Source organism: Morchella importuna (assembly GCF_003444635.1).
Source record: "Morchella importuna strain M04M26 chromosome Unknown Morimp01GS049, whole genome shotgun sequence".
NCBI classification, from domain to species: Eukaryota; Fungi; Ascomycota; class Pezizomycetes; order Pezizales; family Morchellaceae; genus Morchella; species Morchella importuna.
Window position 1 is genome coordinate 64,439 of NW_025763446.1, and position 14,845 is coordinate 79,283.

The following is a 14,845-nucleotide window of genomic DNA, read 5'->3' on the forward strand; positions in this document are numbered from 1 at the left end:
GCTCCCGACGCGAAGCGGCCTAGATGCCAGCCGTTGTTTCGCCGAGGCGGCGTAGAAGCCGACGCTAGCTAGTAGCTGGCTATGCAACAGGTGGAACACCGATGCGATGGCTTGGCCGGGGCCCGGCCTCCGAGGCGACAGCTGCAGTGATTGAGGTCCAAAGCGCTTACCGAATAGAAACAGTTGCATGTGGATATACATATATCCGCCCGCATACAGAAGTTGCACAGCGGGCCGGGTGCGGTGGGTGCTTGTACCTAGTAGTGGTGCTTGGCATGACCGCCGGAATTGAGGTTGTGGTGGATATCTGTACTCTCGGTGCTGTTCCGCGCGTGTAGACGGGGGTGTGCTTTCTTTCTCCTCGAGCCGCGGACGATCCAGGCGTGGGAACGATAAAAACATTTTTTTCGCTCGGTGCGTCAGTCATTATGCATCACTCGCCTCCCGAACACGACGAGTGAGTATCTATGATGTTCGCCTTGGCAGAACAACTGTCATCGGCGGCTAAGGGGACGTGTTTCCAGTCAAATTATGATCCTGGTGTAATAGTGTCGCTGCGGGCAAAGGAAATCGCTTACAATAGGCGGAGCTTTCATCGCGACCGTTAGGATATAGATGTGGTGTGGTGTGGTGGTGGTCCTGTTGGGCAAATACTATTAATAGTATGATTACCTAAACCTCGATCAGCTCGAGGCGGGCAGGAGGATCTGCCTCGAGCATGCATACCTCGTAGACTCCGTGCCTTGAGCTGCCTCGAGGCAGTGACCTCGAGGCGAGGCCTCGAGCGGCAATTCCTCGTGGACCACACTACGCAGCACCATCCGCTTTCACAGAATGGTAGGTAACACCGGCTGTTGATGTATATCTACAGATACCATAGATGGTTGAGGTACGTGAATTCGTAGATAGATTGAGGATTGAAATACATATATATATCTATATACCCAGGAGTCGTAATTGCTTTAAATCGTGTCTGGATTCAAGTCGGGAACGAAATGGTTGATCCCCGACGCCAAAAACAAATGGCGGAACAAGCGCAATGGGGGTGGAGGCCACACAGCGGCGCAGACGTAACCTATGTAATAACATCATAACAAGATCCGTCATATTTTATTCAGGGTACCGCGGGGGGGGGGGGGGGGGGGGGCGCCAGATAATCAATCCAGGCTCATCTCTGTTCGGGTAGCACCCCCTCTGACAGATACAGCTCGAGTTCTACTCTAACTCTTGTAGCCAAGGGCCCCCAAATCCTGAGAACCCTGCTATCGGTCTTATGCTTAAAAAGTCAGAGACGATGAAGACATGGACTGTCGCGCTTCGGCCATCCTCCACGGCCACCCTTACGAGAATCACGGTCTTATCCGTCTTAACCCCCACAAAACTTTATATGTTTTTCGGGTGGCAGGGAGGTATACTACTTACCCTTACCTGTGGTGGAGTGTCTGGAGTGGCATATGCGGGCAGGGCAGAGCCGGCGGGCTCCCCGGATCTATCTGGAACGTCACTATATATGACTGGTGCCTAAATGATGTAAGAGATTTTTGATGGAAGGGAACCGCTCCCATCAGCATCTTAAGCTATGCGTATCGTAGCAATTAATGAATTAAACAAAAAAAACAAAAAATATGCGTATCGTAAATCATGGGCCATCACTCGCAATCGAGGCGCCAAATCACGGCATCCTACCGGAGCTAAGAGGTTCTTTGACATAATATCTTCAGTCGGATCTGTTGAAGAGTAGGACGAGTACGAGTATTATTCAATTGATGTCGAGGTATACGGCTAATACATGCTATCTTATAGGAGCCCGGGCAGGACACTATTCCTCTTTGACAGCGGGACCTTTACTATTTGACACCTGTTTGACACCTCCTTACAAGCTAGCCTGTATATATAGCGGGGAACAGACCAACTAATAATCAGCACTTGCTCTACGCGAAAGCATGGTTTTCTCGGTGGGTGCCTTATCAAGCATGTTAACTCTAGTGATACACAAGATACAAGGCTCTCATGGAATGTAAATGTAGGTGGAGAGTTAACATTGTGGAATGCTGGGCCAGTTACTACTTCTAGGGGTGAGGCGAATGAGGGTAAACGAGGGAGCGAGCAAGCGAAGGAGAGGGGAAAGAAGGAAGGAAGTAAGATGCGTGCGTAAGCCGGAGGAGAGTGAGTAATGCCGAAGGAGGCTATCATCCATCTCTCCTTTTATGTAATCTGTGATATATTAGCTCTAGTATGCAACTCTAAGTTATTCTATGAGTAGCGTTAGTATGTACATGTAGTTCATGCAGATACAATGGTATCAAGGAAATCCGACCTTCATATATAAAAATATAGCTGTGGTTCTGCCAATGTTTGTTCTTTTATATCCATCAATTGCAATAGCTACACGCCTTTTGTTGCTAGTTCCCTTCCATCTCGGGAGTATTTCTTTGTTGAATGATATGCAATCAATATTATAAATACATGTATTAACGTATTGCGCTGTAACTAATAGGAGACGCTCCTGATGACGATGAGGAAGACTATATAGTTTAGAAATCCATTATGTGCTGAGCAAGCACACAAATCTTTGTGTTTAATTAGCTTTGAGCAAACCGACAATTCAAGTGCCGGAGACAGCAAATACTGGGTTTCTCAGTTAAAGAACTTGTTGGGGCTACCCGCAGTGTAGAATTATTGCTGCCAATTTTAAGTTTTTACTCATTGTGTCGTTTGTTACTAGTGGGATGCTTTTCTAATGTGCACTATGAAAAATGAAAGATATTTCCCCATCATGGAAGACAATGCTGCTATTCGCCAGGTGTACCGGACCGTGTTGACACAGGCGCCAAAAGAAGGGAAGCTGGTTGGGTGTACTAAAGAGAGTAGGAACAAAAATATGAAAGTGAAAAAAAGATCGAAATATATTGAGCAAGAAAACCTCATAATTTATAACTACCCCTCGAACTAGGCTAAAGTAAAGAGTTCAAAACTAAACTCATGCGCCTGTATGAATAAATGGTGTCCACAGCAGAGGTTCTTTCCATGAGCTGTCCCTTAACTTCTTGACTGCGTAGTGGAACGCAGCGCCGACCTTTCGATGCCCACAATCGCTCTCGGAAATGCTACTCTCGAATAGTTTACGATAAAACTCGGTAGTAACATTTAGGCAAGCATCATCGTCCGAAGGCCACATATTTGCAAGTACATGACTAAATCCGGCAAGTTGAAAGGCACTAGCTATATGAACTGACTCATCTGCAAGCTTCCTGGATGAAATTCTGGCGGTAGAACAGGCTGACAAATATGCAATTTGTGCCCGTTCCATGTTGATATCTGATATTGCCCCCGCTGTTAATATATCGATACCGTAGGTGCAATCCTTACCCCCACGGGGTAGCGAAAGGCTCTTGAAAGGGTTATTCTCATCAGAATATATTGGACATGCATAGGGAAATGCGCCTAATGAGACGAGTCTTTCATGTGTTTCATCGGCGCTTAGACCCTGGAGGCTCTCGGACTTAAACCCTGGTGGCAATAAATATGCAGTCTCCGGTTTGTCCAATACAAAATCTGATATTGCCTCAGCGCTTAATCTATCAACACCGGTGGTGCAATTCTCAACGTCCCGGAGCAACAAATGACTGTTGAAAGGGTCATTAATATTGGAGAATCCATGACATGCAAAGTGAACCGCACCGAATGAGGGAAGTTGTTTGAGTACCTCAGCGGAACTGGGACTATTGAGGATCTCGGTCTTAATCCATTCCGGTGACAGATTCACGATTGACTCAACCTCACTATTAACATGGTTCAGTCGCGATTGACCGCGCACTTTAGGCGTAGCAACAATGAGCAGACTCGAGTCACCATGTGGGAATGCCAAAGGTCTCTCCCGAGCGTAAGAGAGGGCTTTAAGTGTTGGGATGTAGGAGCTGATTGCGTAGGCTAGAGTATTTCTGGTTGATCCAGGGGAATGGTCCCCAGCGGCGTGAAACGGAGCTAAACCCATGATATCTGCACCAATCCACCATATCCGAGGAAGCACATCGCCTGAAGAAACGATGCCTTGCGTCTTCAGCTCCTCGATCACAGGCTCAACCGCTGTATCCCATAGCCAAATCAGAAACCTTTCCATCTTCGCGGATCTTAATTGGTACGAAGATTTTCCTCCGGGAATTATCTTGGTGTTGAGCTCTTTGATTCGACGGCACGCAACGGAGTGGGTGAGATTGGGAAGTGGTATAGACTTGATACACGATCTTGTGACAATTATCGCATCACTTCGAGTGCTCGTACACACTTCAATCACCACTGGGCCGTCTTTGGCAACTTCAATAAGCTCTTCATAAGAAGGCGGTAACTGGAACCGTTCGAATCCCGGATGCCCCCTAATTTCTTGCAATGTTTTTGAAAGCTCATCGACGTTAATCATTCTCTGTCGCTTTAGATTTTCTTCCGTGGCTCTCCGCTCTAAAGTACTGGGGCTAATCGGAAACCTAGATAATAGCTCTTCACGATTTTCGCTTGGGGAGTCGACACGGCTACGTAGGGTATTGAATTTGTCAAAAAGGTCAGGATTTATTTTCTGGAGCTCCTGAAGGTTCCCTGTAGTACTCCTGCAGTCGATTGTGAATCCTAGGATAATCCCTCGACTCTGTTCAAGGACTGCCAAGCAATGGGATGCTGGTTTTCCTGCGTTTAGGCCTACGGACACCGCTATTGATCCGAGAGTTTGGCCATCGATTTGCGCGCGGTGTCGGTGATTGCGTTGACAATATTGAGGCACTCTTGTGGGGAGAACTGCAATTCCTTCCGCACATATTGTGAATGCTTTCTCCCATCTCTTCTGACCTCCAATAAGCTCAGGGCAAGCAATAAGAACACTCATAGCAAGAAATGAACACATTATCCGGCTTTTTGGTGTCGCAAGCTTGGACCTCAAAACCATTTTGCAAAGTTTGTAAATCTCCTTTGCCTTTAGAACACCCAGTGGTTGATCCCGGCGCCAGACAATATGATACGCGAACCAGTCGGCGGCGATCTCCGCGGAGCTCTCCAAGCGCTCAGAATCATCATCTAGTGGGATGAGTACAAATCTCTCTTCTTCTATTTGAATTTTCTCTAGTAAAGTATCCGCCGCTTGCTCATGAGATTTGACGCGATCCCTAAGCAGTTTATGATAGCTAGATAGCAAATCAAACCTCTCGGGTGCTGCGTACGAAGCCCTTCTCAGCGACTCACGAGAGATGTGAAGTGCATGGTCTATACAACTTTGTGCATTTGGCGCCTCTTGGTGATAACGTCCGGGTCTGGTCTGATAGAGCATATTGGATTTGATGGCCACGATGTATTCTAGTCGACGCAACCGGTTGTGCGTACTCAAATCATGGTCACCAGGCTGAGGCATAGCGCGTAACGCCCTTCTTGATAAATCGACGGATCTCTCAAGGTCGGATACTTCCCCCAATCGCAGATATCGCAAGTGAATTGCGTCTGACAACTCGGCCAACATCCCTGATCGCGTCCTATCATCTGATATCCCCAACTTCACTGACTCTTCATATTGTAGTATACATTTCTCGAGGTCTGCGACATCACCTAGGACCTCAAACCTTGTAAGGAATGCCAGACCCAGATGTGCCAGATAGACTGACTGGTCTCCCCCTCCCTCTGGATCTTTAACCACCTCATACAGCAAATCAACTGCGGTATTTATATCCGAAAGTACTCTAGAACGCTTGAATCGCTTTATGAATGCCAACCCCAATTGGGAAAGGCCTTTTTTGTAATCATCTCGTGACAAAGTCCTAATAACGTCCTGAAGTAGACTAATGCCTTGGTCACTCATTTCGTGTGCGTCTAGCATCGCGCTTGCCCCCAGAACCAACACAGACTGTTCGGTTGTTGGTGATAATGATTTCAGTTCATTGCATAGCGTCATCATTTTAGTGACATCTTGCCAACCCAGCTGACCAAGTGTGTGACATCTACCGGAGATACTGCGCATCATGAGTGTAACGACAATACCACGACATGGGTGGCTCGATGGTACCAAATCAAGCGCAACTTTTAGAGCGTCAATGGACCGCTCAACATCGACTTCGTCATGACTCCATTCGAACCTCTCAATCAGATATGCCCCAAGTCGGACTAGATTCGACATCAACAGTGGAACTTGTTGATCCTCTTGTTCAATAATTTCTATGGCTTTTTGGAGATCTTCTGGTTGTGTCATGCTCATGTGCCTATGGTAAAGCACATCAGCTGTCCACTGCGCTCTCTGGGTCCACCGAATATCCTTTTTGTTTCCATGCAGGACTTGCTCTTTGAACTTCTCAAAGCTGCCAGTGGGCCGCGTAGTGGAAGGGTAACCGTATTGTTTCGTGTGATTCTGCATCGCCTTGTGCGTGAGATAGAATCGTGCTTCGTTGCGCTCAATAAGAGATAAATATAGGGTATCGATCAAGCTGTCGATATCCTGCATATAATAGAAGACTACAGGATATTCGCTATCCATCTTTCTGGAGAGGCGTGTTAGTCCCGCTTAAAGAAGTGTGCTTCATGAGAATATCTTCAAACCTGATCCGTTTAGGTGTGTGATCAACTTTAGAGTGGATAATTCCTTGTGTTTAGACTCGGTGGTACGTTGACGATTTTATAAACAGTCGTTGCCGCCATGGGCTCAAGAGAATACCAGAGTATCTTATATAATCAGTGGCGTGTTTTCTCTAAAAGATGTACCCCTCCTCCCCCCTTGTCAAAGCGCACATACATACCCTAGAAAGGCGGCCTATCGGTGTGTATAGGAATATACAGCACCTTTACTTGAGCGGCAGTAGAATTCATCACTGAGATAAGGGTCATTGACCTTGACCTCTGGGCGGGTAAGGCGGGTCATTCACAAGACATCTTTTGCAGGTAGGGTGACATTTATCCATTGATAGATTATATGGCCCCGAAAAACGTTTAATGGCATAATAGAGACTCTGCGCAAATAGAGCTGGCTCTCTATTATGGTTATCTGATTTGGGGAAGGTGAGATCGGCTGCACCGACCAGATCGCTCTAACACCACTTTCAGGCTTGTGCATGTGGGATGCGCGTTGTGCCTCTACAGACTCTGGTAGAATTATCGCGAAAGTGGGTTTTCCGTGACCCGATAGTCATATTGGCCCTTGAAGGAATTTCTGCAGTGCACAGACCAAGAAGCCCACTCTTTTAGTTCTGACTTTCGCAATAATTCTACCAGACTCTGTACTCGCGACCAGCAACAAGAACCCGAAAATGCACGTCCTAATCTGCAATTTCCATTGGAGTAGAAGTCAAAAATACACCAAGGACTTGCAGCTGCATATTCGGGTTCTTGTTGCTGGCCGCGAGTAGTTGCTGCCGCGCACTGGCCTCAATCGCCCCGCAGTAAGAATGGAGTATGAGTACATACCTTTATTTTTATTCTCTGTTTGCGGCCCTGTGTCATCGTGGTTAAACCCGTGTGACTATGAATTTTTAACTCAGACGACCAAAAAAAGGCGAGAGAATTCTTCTTGGGTGGCGAGAGCTAGAGGCGAAAACTACATTACTGCTCACTAGTCTTATTCTCAGAACGATCTTTTTTGCCGCACTTTGTTTAGATGTCCATGTGTAATTCTCCTCAGTTAATCATGTAGTGGACAGAGGCGAATTGCGGGCGTACAAAATACAGGAAATGCGGGGTTACGCTTGATTGCAAAGCGCAAAGCGAAGCACGGCCCACCCCTTCATAATGGCACAGACCATGATCATACAAGGTCTTGAGTCTGGTACCTACACTATTGGACATTTTGTTTAGTATTAGGAATTTGTTCTTCTTCCTATCACTCTAGTATCGCACCTTTTTTTAGTACTAAGCTTTCACTTTTCCCGTTACTTTCATTACGAGAGTATATATCATGCACGTGCATCCAGCTGGTTTAATATATAGCTGGGGAAGCCTATACCCGGGGTGTCCGCGACATTCAGTTTGGTAATTACTAATACAATTAATTACTGCTTTTAGGAATTAAAATAAGAAAGCCAATGCCAAGATATCTTTGATTGGCTCTATAATAGCTTTACTAATCCTAATCATGTAATAGTACACGCTTCTGGGAGAGAGAATTATCCAATTAGGCAATAAATTGAGGCGACATTGAGTGGGCTCCCCATTAAAAGTATACCAACTTTAATGACGCACTACACCTCAACCACAACACCTAAATTAATTATCTCTCTATAGAACTGTAGAGAACAAGCAGAAGAACTATTCCATAGGAAGAGAAATAATTTAGGGGTTGTGGTGGTCGAGGAGTTGGCGCTAGAACTAAGGTCAAAAAGTGCACCGGATATAAGGTTCCCCAGCTGTAAAATATTCACAATATCAGACCTTCATCTTTTTACTTTTTCATGGGGGCGAGCACGTCACACTCGCCGGAAATAGGGGCCGAGGGAAAATTATCAATACTCTACTCGTGTTTTCACAGCGTTTGTGAACACAACCGGCATTACATACACACAAAAAATAGCCAAGACAACCTTTTTGTATGGCATGCAATAGCGGTGGTGTTCACAAACGCTATGAATAGACGAGTAGAGTACTCGCCTATCTTCAGGTGGGCAGGGCCCTCTCACTCAGTGGCAGAGCCCCGTAGGTATAGTTCTCGTTCAATAATCATGGGACAACGCAACCGCGAGTTGCTACGGGGGCTTGTCCCAGGATTTTTGACATGGAGTTATACATACATTTTGAGAGCAAAATGCCCTTTTCAATTTCAGCCAACCAGAACCGAGGCCGACCAATTATTGCGAAACGAGCCATTAACATTAATAGACCTCGGGGCATACAGATAAAATATGACATTCTTTATCCAGTCTGGCGACTTGAGGCGGTGTGGTGGGTGTATGCCAGTAGGGCCGCTGGAATGATCCATCAATGTGAGACTTGTTTTTTAGTCTAGGCATGTCTATGATCATTTCTCACTGCATGCACCCCTCAAATAAAGCGTTCTTCTTCAAATCTTGACAGGCCTTGCAACTTTCATTAGTTCTCTCTTTCGCCGCACTTGTCGTAGCATCTTACCCTCCTCCTCTATCACCCAATATTGCAATGTCAGCACTCCCTCCGCCTCTCTCCAACATTGCTACCCCCGATACCGTTCCGATCGGTGCCCTATTCGTTAATCCCCAGGACCTCTACGAGGATCTTCATGACTCCTTCCCCACCCGTACGGACCTTCCAACATCTATCGTCATCAAGCCTTTTGGCATCTACAAGACCAGCTCGACGATGAATAAAACCTCGAAGCTACGTTCTACTCTAGTTGACTTACTAGCTCATACCCGTCACTCTACCGACACCTCTGCTAGTGAGCTCTCTGCCTCGGAGGGCGAGCGTCACACTATATTGAGCCATTCTACATGGTTCGAGGCCCAGTGCAGAAGCGAAGAGACAAGACAATGGATTCTCAAAAAGTGGCAACAGAGACACGATATCTACCTGATTGTCGGGCTCCTAATCTTGAACAATGCCAAATTGGTGGTTGAGAGTGGCGTAAGCGTGGATCGAGCGCGGCAGGCAAGGATGTCATTACCGGCTGGGTTCGCGATGGCCTGGACAGGAGCTGGCACAATTGGTGGTGCATCATTAGCAAAACGTACTAGTACCAGGATCGATTCTCAGTTTGAGGCGCCGGGGAAATCAGTTTTTGGAGTGTGGTATCGAAAGATTCGGGTTGGATGGCTACGGAGTAGAGACCTTGCAATTGATAGTAGTCGGTTAGCAGCCAGTACCACGTGGAAACCATTATGGGAATGGAGGGGTACAGAGAAGCGGGGTGAATATGATAGAGGGGATTCTGATTATGATGATGATGACGAAGAGGATGATGACGAAGAGGATTATGACGAAGATGATGATGACGAAGCGGATGATGATGATGATGATGATGATGATGGGGATGGTGATGGTGACGAACTTGACGGTTATGGTGGAAAGAAAGACCTCGTCCGTGTAGAACTTGAGACAGACAGCGGATGGGAAGATGAATGATTGGAAAGAGTTTTACATCTTTGGTAGAGTGCTTAATTCAGAGCCTTGGCTGTAAATCAATAATCGTTCTATTATACACACCCGTGTCTAATTAGTTTTCGGAGCCCCTTTAATCATGGGATAATAAAACTAAGAAGTACGGGGGATCGAAGCCATGATTGATTTTAAGGTATCTGCAGAGGGGTGATGAAGAGATAGCAAAATATCTAGGCGCCGAAAAGCTAGGGGGCGCAAAATCCGTCAATATTATGACCCATACAACGGACGTGCCTATGCAGTGAACGTTCCACTTATGGGTCGTGGTTTTGTGAATACATAACTCTGTATACCTCCTATGGGTAACCTGTTGGCTGGACGTTGTGTTGGTGGGCTGGGGGGAGTGTCGTTACGGTTGATCAACAACCATTTCATATGCTGGATCGGTAATGATTTTACACTGATCTAGAGAGGTTTCCGGTACTATCCCTTCATCTAGAAACACTGCATACCCAGAAGATAAGATTTAGCTTTGCATGAGAGACCTGTTGATTTTGTCAGACGAAGGAATAGAGATTATACATTATTGAACGTCTTCTGCCAAGAAAGCGGCACCAACATGAGGACCGAACTGACAGGATTAGAATGAAATCAAAATACTGTCGGAATATTTATTGTAGAGCTTATCTATCGGCGCTTCACAGCTCGTCACCACCATATATATAGTTCATTGATCATTTCTGTCGCATGATCATCACCAACACCCTCAAGTTGAAAAACGAAAGCAAGGATCGATATGATGGCAGAGCCCACTTGCAGTATCTTAGATCTCTTCTCACTTCCGCCCGAGATTTTCAACTCGATAATCTCATTACTCCCCCTCAGCGGCATTTACTCTCTATGCCTGACCAGTCGCAGCCTCTACAACCTCCTTATCTCCCTCCTAGACAGCTCCTTCCTGTCCCTTAAGCAAGAATTGTTAGACTGGTCCTGCATGCATAACAGCATCATCTGCCTGCGGCGCACCCATGCCGCCGGCGCCAGCTTCTGCTGCAGTATGAGACACCTCCACATGGCCCCAGCGCCGCCAACACCGCCATCGTCATGTTCCTCATCAGAGCGCTCCGCTTTCGTCCTATGGTCATCCAAGTTGGTGAATATCGTGGTCTTACTCCACTGGAGCTCGCAGCCAAGTACGACCACGTAGAAATTGCAGAGTACCTCATCGCCCACGGTGCCGAGAACTCAGTCAAGATTTGTAGATACTGCTTGACGAAGAGGCCACTACAGATAGCTCTCAACAACGGGAGTTTGAAGGCACTTGTGTCCACTAAACCACTATCGCTACTTCAGTTCCTGGAGAATGGACTACATAATGGGCTCGGAAACGAGACAACAAAGACCCTTTTGCAATCCGCGGTGAAGTTGGGACTAGTGGAACCTGTACGGCTGATGCTGGAGTACGGGGTGAACGTCGACGAGAAAGGCAAGTTCCGCGACACGACACCCCAAGAGAGCTGTAAACGGCATGCAATCACGGCTATGCTGCTGGAGGCGGGTGCAGATGTGAGCGTGAGAATGGCGTATGGACAAACCCCGCTACAGATGGTAATGTGTCGAGGGAACGTGGAGTTGGTGAGGATGCTGCTCGTGCGGGCGAGGCCGAAGATGCATATCATGTGCCGGACTCCAGTAAGGGCGAGGAAGGATCGAGGTAGGATGGCCGGGAGGGTGGAGTGCAAGAGAATCTTGGATGAGGCCGGAGTTATAACTGACGAGGAGGAATGTCGGAGGTCTTTACGAATTGCGCTGGGAAGGAGCGTGATCTAGACTATTCAGAAACTAAGTACTTAGGTACTTACACTAGATACTTAGGTACTTACACTAGATACTTAGAACCAACTAGACGATAAAATATATACATGGATATGTAGATACATCAAGGTGATTGCCAGCTAAGTCTCTAGTTATTTCCTATCAATTGTTGGATATCATTATATATATACTACATATGGATCTACTAAGTGTAATCACTGAGAGTATAGTACGTCTCGTGGATGGCTAAGGATAAAAGTGATCAGGACACGACGTGGAATATCAGTTTATTGCCGATGACTAATTATTGTCTTGAATATACCTGTAGCGATTTGAGAAAGGTGTCACGTATGTCACTCCTTCTCCGACACTGCATCCTTTACCGATAAATAATGTCTCGCTCCTAGCGAGGGAACCTGGAAAGGCATCGGGAAAGATATCTCATGAGAAGTGTCAAGAGCAGTGCAGTGCGTGTACGTGTAAAGATAGTAGGAAAGACATTCGGAAACGTGTCGGGGTCGAAATTCATAAAACGTTAACGGGCGTGGAAATAAATCATATTTTGGCTTCCAATTAACCTCATTTCCCAAAGCTGCTTTGGTGGGTTGATTCATTTCTAAAGCTGGTGGAAACTCTCACTCGGTCAGTCAATGATGATTGGTGGAGAAGAGGTACTTGTATGGACAGAAACCAGTTAACATTCATTCTTTTCCGCGTTAATAGTCCGTCTATGATCTGAAGGACCACAACACACTGCTACAGCTGCAAGGCTGCGCCACGCAACTAACAGATAAGAGAATTTAAAAAAAATCAGAACATAAACCTAACCCTAGCCAACCTACATGTATGTACTGGCAAATTGGAAGTTCCCGTAACTTCCCATTCCGGTTTCACATACTTTGGTAATTCACCCGAAGTCTCGAGGCTTTGCAAAATAGATGGCTTACTTACTGGTAATTCTGAGACCTCCCTCTCTGTAATTCACGAGTGAATGAACAGAGGACAGTCCAAACCTCTGGAAACCAGGATAACCCCGTACTATCACTCTAATGGAGGAGTATGAGAGTGAAATAAATATCCGCAAAATGTCTGGCGATTGTTTTCTTTGTCTAGATAATGAACTGTGTATATCAAAGATCCTACCATCCGCTATCTTCCTCAAGCTCCACATCGATCATATCCCCTTTCTCCTTCATGCGGCCGTCCCCCTCCTCCCCCTCCTCTTCTTCCTCCTCCCCCTCCTCTTCTACTTCTTCTTTATCCTCCTCCTCCTCCCCATCCTCTAAAGAAAGATCATCCATCTTCTCCGTCCCCCTCCACGTCCAGAACGGCCTCCACGCCGTCCCCGCCGCCAACCTACTCCCGTCCACCTCCCTCCTCCACACCCACCTCACCCTAACCTTCCGATCCCATATCCCAAAAACGCTCCACCCGGGCGCCACAAACACCCCATCCCCCCCCCCCTCGTCACGCTTCTCTCCCCCATCGCCCCCATCCCCAACCCCACCCCCGCCAACACCGCAAACCCCGCCGGGATTGCCACACTCCCTGCCTCACCCCCTGCGCCGTCACGCCACTGCGCACAACCAGCTTCGCGTCATTAAGGAGCAGGAGCCCGACAACGAGGTAGATCTCGTTGCTCTCGTCCAACTGCTCCTGGATCCAGCGGCGGGTGTCATCGCTGCGGCACTGTGCAGAGAACCACGTAGCGTGGTTCTTGAGGGTGCGCTTCTCGCTGTCGGGGGCGTCGAGCGTACTTTCGGAAGTGGTGGTGGCGGTGGTGTGGTAGATGCCAAAGGGCTTGCTGATGGGTGTTGGGAGGGCGGTGGTGGCGGTGCGGGTGGGGGAAGGTATTGTGGATTCGAGGGGTTGTGGGGGTTGGTGATGAGGATGCCGACGGGGATGGCGGTGGCGGGGGCGACGTCAGAGAGTGGGGGCGGCGTGGCGGGGCGGGGGCGGGCGGGCATTGCGTGCGGGGGTGGGTATTGTGGTGGAAGAGCTGGCTGCGGGAGCGGTGGAGATATGGTCCTAGTTGAAAACCTTGGCTGGGTGATCTTGATGGGACACACGCCGGGGAGTTATAGGTGAGGACTTTGATCCGGATTATGACCTTTTGAGCCCGAGGCTGCCATATTGATTCATAATCATGTCTATTATCCACAATCCACGTACTCTGCTTGAGTCGATAGAGGCTTAAAGTTTAGGCAACCGTGCTAAAGATTATCAATTCTCAAGGCGTGCAAGTAGGATGTGATAGCACTTAGATGAAACAAATTATGCATTCAGTTTTGTGGGGATTTTAAAAGGAACGGCTGATATCGCACACCGTATGCATTGGGGCAGACTAGGCGTGTTTCCGCACCAGGGTCCCGTGAGATACTCGAGACCGTGTTTAAAACAGGTCAAAATACTCGAGCTGTTGGAAACTGATGTTTATAACTGCATGATACTCCGATAATGTAAGCCAAAAAAAAACACGGAATGCCTCTTCAACTGTCAGGCTAGTATCTGCCTCTTCTAGTACTTTCTTCCTCACTCTTTACGGTCACTCGTTGGATTGTTTCTGCTTAAATAACCCTAACCTTGCACCAGTATGTTACTCCCTCTCAACCGGAGCTGAGTTTATAACCGGTTTATAACTAGGTTTCTTACTCCCAGTATCTTACTCGTGAATATTTCACGGGACCCTGTTCCGCACCACATGTACGGGGGTTAAGGGTAAGTACTGAGAACCCTGTTTTGGGTAATTTTTAAAAGTGAGGGCTCTGATTGGGCTGATATAAATATTTTTGACAGTTGGCAGCCAAGCAGGTATATATTTGGGTAGTGTGTCCCGCAGCTTTCGCAAAGCAACCTCCTCAACCTCTTTTCTACTCCTGTTCCTTTCGAACTTCACCAAAACTCTTTTTGATAACTTCGAATTAATACTCAGATGTAGCTGTGGGAGAGGGCTATTCAGTGGTTATTGTTTTGTATTTTTAGGAAAAATTTCGATTTTTAAGTGAGG

The 14,845-nt window shown here is 47.1% G+C and overlaps 4 protein-coding genes across 4 annotated transcripts; 2 read left to right on the forward strand and 2 right to left on the reverse strand.

The window, feature by feature from the left end:
* Positions 1-2,980: 2,980 nt before the first annotated feature.
* Positions 2,981-6,883, reverse strand: LAJ45_10691 (uncharacterized protein; the record flags this gene model as incomplete). The annotated part of the gene is made up of 3 exons (XM_046120208.1): positions 2,981-6,506; positions 6,565-6,589; positions 6,811-6,883. 3 exons carry the CDS (start codon positions 6,881-6,883, stop codon positions 2,981-2,983), a joined length of 3,624 nt encoding a protein of 1,207 aa, XP_045966558.1.
* A 2,222-nt stretch (positions 6,884-9,105) lies between these two features.
* On the forward strand, positions 9,106-10,047 carry LAJ45_10692 (uncharacterized protein; the record flags this gene model as incomplete). The annotated part of the gene is made up of 1 exon (XM_046120209.1): positions 9,106-10,047. One exon carries the CDS (start codon positions 9,106-9,108, stop codon positions 10,045-10,047), a length of 942 nt encoding a protein of 313 aa, XP_045966559.1.
* A 1,080-nt stretch (positions 10,048-11,127) lies between these two features.
* Positions 11,128-11,853, forward strand: LAJ45_10693 (uncharacterized protein; the record flags this gene model as incomplete). The annotated part of the gene is made up of 1 exon (XM_046120210.1): positions 11,128-11,853. One exon carries the CDS (start codon positions 11,128-11,130, stop codon positions 11,851-11,853), a length of 726 nt encoding a protein of 241 aa, XP_045966560.1.
* Positions 11,854-12,977: 1,124 nt separating this feature from the next.
* On the reverse strand, positions 12,978-13,805 carry LAJ45_10694 (uncharacterized protein; the record flags this gene model as incomplete). The annotated part of the gene is made up of 3 exons (XM_046120211.1): positions 12,978-13,238; positions 13,396-13,527; positions 13,596-13,805. 3 exons carry the CDS (start codon positions 13,803-13,805, stop codon positions 12,978-12,980), a joined length of 603 nt encoding a protein of 200 aa, XP_045966561.1.
* Between the last annotated feature and the right edge of the window lie 1,040 nt (positions 13,806-14,845).